The following is a 4,775-nucleotide window of genomic DNA, read 5'->3' on the forward strand; positions in this document are numbered from 1 at the left end:
ACTCCTAATTTCGGAGAAAGTTTTAAAAACACCCCAAAAGAAGCAGAATTTTACTTTATATCAAAACTACTTCTGTTTGGTCGCCAAACAGGCTTCCTTGAACAACGGAAGAGAAGACTTGTTCTGCCGTCGGAGACAGTCTTAGATTTTGCGTGGCCTTTGTTCGTTAAGATTCTCTAATCTCTCTTCAAGCAACCGATTAACGTGCGTAACTGTACCCACTTCAGTTCGTGTGATCTAGAAGCAGAACCTAAGTAGAACTGTCAGTGTCAGAGACAGCAGAAACAGCAAAAACATACCACATAAACAAATCAAAAAAAATAATCTTATATCAATAATTAATAATTACTTAATTTAATCTCATCTCATCTCATCTCTTTCACTACCTAAAACCACCAAACGAAAAGAGCTCGGAGAGGAAGTAAAGTAAAGTGAAAGACAAGAACCAGCCATTCTACTTCAGTTACTTCCTTCCTTCTTCTTCTTCCTCTTTTTTTAAGCAACACCGACATTTCTTCCACCACCAACAACTCAACAGCACCATCCACACAATATTCCATTCCATAACAATAACAATAATATTAAGCAATCACACACAAATTTCAGAAGAAGAAGAAGAAAGAAGAAGCATTCGCAGCATCCTCTCTCTTTCTCTTCTTCTTCATCCTCTCCATCATCAGATCTCTCTGTTAGTTAGTTCACTTCACAGCTCAATTTTGAGTTGAGATTCAGATCTCACTCTGCTAGTTATCAGTTCACTGTTTAATTACTGATACATGTTATTTTAGTTCATTAATTTGAAGTAAAGATGTATGGGAGAGATCCATGGGGAGGTCCATTAGAAATACACGCAGCAGATTCAGCAACAGATGATGACAGGAGTAGAAATCTAAATGATTTTGATAAAGCTGCATTATCAAGACCACTAGATGAAACACAGCAATCCTGGTTGTTAGGTCCTGGCGAACAGAAGAAGAAGAAATATGTTGATCTTGGTTGTATTATTGTCAGTAGGAAAATATTTGTCTGGACTGTTGGTACTATCCTTGCTGCTGCTTTCTTGACTGGTTTGATTGTGTTGATTATTAAAACTGTTCCCAGACATCATCATCCTGAACCTCCACCGGATAATTATACTCAAGCTCTTCATAAAGCTCTCATGTTCTTCAATGCTCAACGTTGTAAGTATAATAAATTTTGTATTTACATCATTTCGATTCATTTCACGGAGAAATTTAGTGTTAGATTAGCTTTAATTCCACTTAGATCTCTACTCAGATGTCATATAATATGCCTCTTTTGCCAAAGTTTTAATAAGATCTTGGAATTTATGGTTTTAAGAATTGGATTGATTGATTGGTTTGTTGTTGTTGCTGTGTGATCTAATTTATGTAATTTGATTTTTTTAATTTGTAGCTGGACCATTACCAAAGCATAATAATGTGTCTTGGAGGGGAAATTCTGGGATGAAAGATGGATTATCTGATAGTGTTAATAAGAATTTAGTTGGTGGTTATTATGATGCTGGAGATGCAATCAAGTTCAATTTCCCACAATCTTTTGCAATGACTATGTTGAGTTGGAGTGTAATTGAATACAGTCACAAATATGAAGCTGTCGGTGAGCTTAACCATGTCAAGGAGATTATTAAGTGGGGTACTGATTACTTACTCAAGACGTTTAATAATTCTGCTGATACTATTGACAAGATCGCTGCACAGGTAATTTTTGGTTTTCATGTTAATGATCTGTTGGTTATCCTTTATTGCCATTCTGTTACATGTACGATAGGTATGGTAACTACGTAATTACAGTTAACGGTGTCGCTAGTATGTTCGTTTCAGTCCATATCTGCACAAGGAATGCTAATTATAGAGTTGGAATATGAGATTTGCCAAAGATTTAATTGCCCATACGTCTTTTTAGTGTTAATCTAATGGGTCTCTTAATCTATTAAGCAAGACAGCAGACCTGATCCCTTTATGTTTGGTAAAGTTAACAGTTGTTCAAGACTCTAATGAATTTATTGTTACTCTAATATGAGTCACATCTTATCTGTGGCACAAAATATGGGTGTTACCTTCATATCTTGGTAATGCTACACAAGTTTTGGGTATGATTAGTTTGGTTCATCTACCTGTGGCACAAGGAACCCAACCTTAATTACTTTTACAAATGTTTTAACTTCAAACTTTGTAACGATTAATATTACTGAAGACCACCTTACAAATTATCATTAAATTCATTCATATTCTCATTTCCATATGCTTGTGCAGGTTGGATCAGGAGACACTTCAGGGGGGAGTACTACTCCAAATGATCATTATTGCTGGACGAGGCCAGAGGACATTGACTATCCAAGGCCAGTGTATGAGTGTCATGCCTGCTCAGATCTTGCAGCTGAAATGTCTGCTGCTTTAGCTTCTGCATCCATCGTATTCAAAGACAACAAGAGTTATTCAAAAAAGCTAGTCCATGGTGCTGCGACTCTCTTCAAATTCGCACGGGATCAAAGAGGAAGGTACAGCGCTGGAAGTGCAGAAGCTGCGACTTTCTATAATTCCACTAGTTACTGGGACGAGTTCCTTTGGGGTGGATCATGGATGTATTATGCCACTGGAAATTCTTCTTACCTTGCACTTGCTACTGCTCGGGGTCTAGCTAAACATGCTGGCGCTTTTTGGGGTGGTCCTAATTACGGTGTTTTCAGCTGGGAAAACAAGCTTACTGGTGCTCAAGTAAGTCAATCCACTGGTTCTGGCTCTCACTGATTTTATTTTCCCTTATTGCTAGTAAGCCTTACCTTGGCTACATCTCTATCCCACTACATACTAAATTCCTGCAGCTTCCAAGTTAGACATCCTTTTCATCTTATCATGTTCGTGATTATGATGTTAGCTTTTTTGGGGTCCTTTTTGAGCTTTTTGGTACTGAATCCAAAGTTTCTGCAGCAATTCCTCAAGCATGACTGACCACAGTTACCATGAAAATTTAAACTAAGCTTTATCGGAATTCCGTGAGCAATGACTAATAGTCTAATTCCGTCTTCTCATTTTCAGGTTCTCCTGAGTAGATTACGACTTTTCTTGAGTCCTGGGTACCCGTATGAAGATATGTTGAGCACTTTCCATAATCAGACGAGTATTATTATGTGCTCTTACTTACCAGTTTTCACCAGCTTTAATCGAACTAAAGGTACAATAAACTCTCATTTTTCAGTTTTACCTATTGGTGTTTGTCATTTAAAATTAGTTTTACCTATTGGTGTTTGTCATTTATCTAATTTTTTATATAATTTTGGGACCTATTGTAGGAGGCTTGATACAATTGAACCATGGAGCTCCTCAGCCCCTCCAATATGTTGTCAACGCTGCTTTTTTGGCAACTTTGTATGCTGATTACCTTGAAGCTGCGGATACGCCTGGGTGGTATTGTGGACCTAATTTCTACTCGACCAAAGTACTGCGTGATTTTGCCAAGACCCAGGTATGTGCTTACTGTTTGGTTTTTGCTTTTTTTCTAGTGCCTCTCTGGGTTCATGCTCTCAGAAACACAGTCGTTACTGTATATACCACAACTTAAATGCAATTTTATGATTTCTTTCTCCAGGTTAACTATATCCTTGGAAAAAATCCTAGGAAAATGAGTTATGTTGTTGGTTTTGGACATAAATATCCAAAACATGTTCATCACAGAGGGGCCTCGATTCCTAAGAACAGAGTCAGATATAATTGTAAAGGAGGATGGAAATGGAGGGATACTCATAAGCCGGACCCAAATACACTAGTTGGAGCCATGGTTGGTGGACCTGACAAGCATGATGGCTTCCATGATGTGCGAACAAACTACAACTACACCGAGCCAACACTTGCAGGTAATGCAGGTTTGGTGGCTGTGCTCATTGCTTTATCAGGTGAAGGCAAACCTTCGACACCCTTAATTGACAAGAATACGATATTCACAGCAGTACCACCAATGTTCCCAACTCCTCCTCCACCTCCAGCGCCATGGAAACCTTAAGCTGGAGGTGTCAGTTTTACTAGATCATTTATGTTTCAGCCCTTCCAGATTTTGGTGTACTGTCACGTAAGAAAACAAAACAAGGGAAAGAATGTTACCCTACAGAAAAGGATCAACAAATACTATTGATTGAGAAGAATCCAGAAAAGTAAAACTAATATATTGCATCAATGTCTTGTGTCCTTGGCTTTGTTTTTCTTTGAAACTGTTTTAGAAGTATATGTATGTATGTATGTATGTATGTATCAGAACACTATACCTTCTTTTGAGACAACTTTATAAGTAGGATTTGTGTATTACAATGTTATTCTACTGTCTTAATTCTTTCTTTCTTTTCTCCTTGTAACTTCAGTTTACATTTAACTGGCCAATGGCATTATCTTCATACTGTTTCCTAAAATTGAAAGTAGTCTTGCTCTCCTGTGTTAACCCGTTATAGGGGCGGCATGGTTTATTAGAGGGGCGGCATTCTAGTAGGATAAAAAGGGTCATTACATGATCATTCAAGGTGTCCCTTATAAAAAAATACTGGAAATGACAAATTAACCCTCATAATTGATAATCTAGTTTAGTGATGATAATCAAGTTTAGTGTTAATGATTAATTTCATTTATATTAACTCAAAATCAAAACCAAAATCAGATTTTTAGAGTTAAAAAAAAAAGTTTAGAGGAGAAGGTCAATCTCAATCAATTGAAGAAATTAACCAACAAAATGAACAACAAGGACCTGAAAATGACCACGTATACTTCTAA

At 37.2% G+C, this 4,775-nt stretch overlaps 1 protein-coding gene across 1 annotated transcript; it reads left to right on the plus strand.

Moving 5' to 3' along the window:
* The first annotated feature begins 396 nt into the window (after positions 1–396).
* LOC113355554 (endoglucanase 25-like) lies at positions 397–4,352 on the plus strand. The gene is made up of 6 exons (XM_026598437.1): positions 397–1,181; positions 1,417–1,721; positions 2,277–2,738; positions 3,060–3,195; positions 3,314–3,486; positions 3,610–4,352. Exons 1-6 carry the CDS (start codon positions 809–811, stop codon positions 4,018–4,020), a joined length of 1,860 nt encoding a protein of 619 aa, XP_026454222.1. The 5' UTR covers positions 397–808; the 3' UTR covers positions 4,021–4,352.
* The last annotated feature ends 423 nt before the right edge of the window (positions 4,353–4,775 follow it).

This window comes from Papaver somniferum, chromosome 3 (assembly GCF_003573695.1).
Source record: "Papaver somniferum cultivar HN1 chromosome 3, ASM357369v1, whole genome shotgun sequence".
Classification (NCBI taxonomy): domain Eukaryota; kingdom Viridiplantae; phylum Streptophyta; class Magnoliopsida; order Ranunculales; family Papaveraceae; genus Papaver; species Papaver somniferum.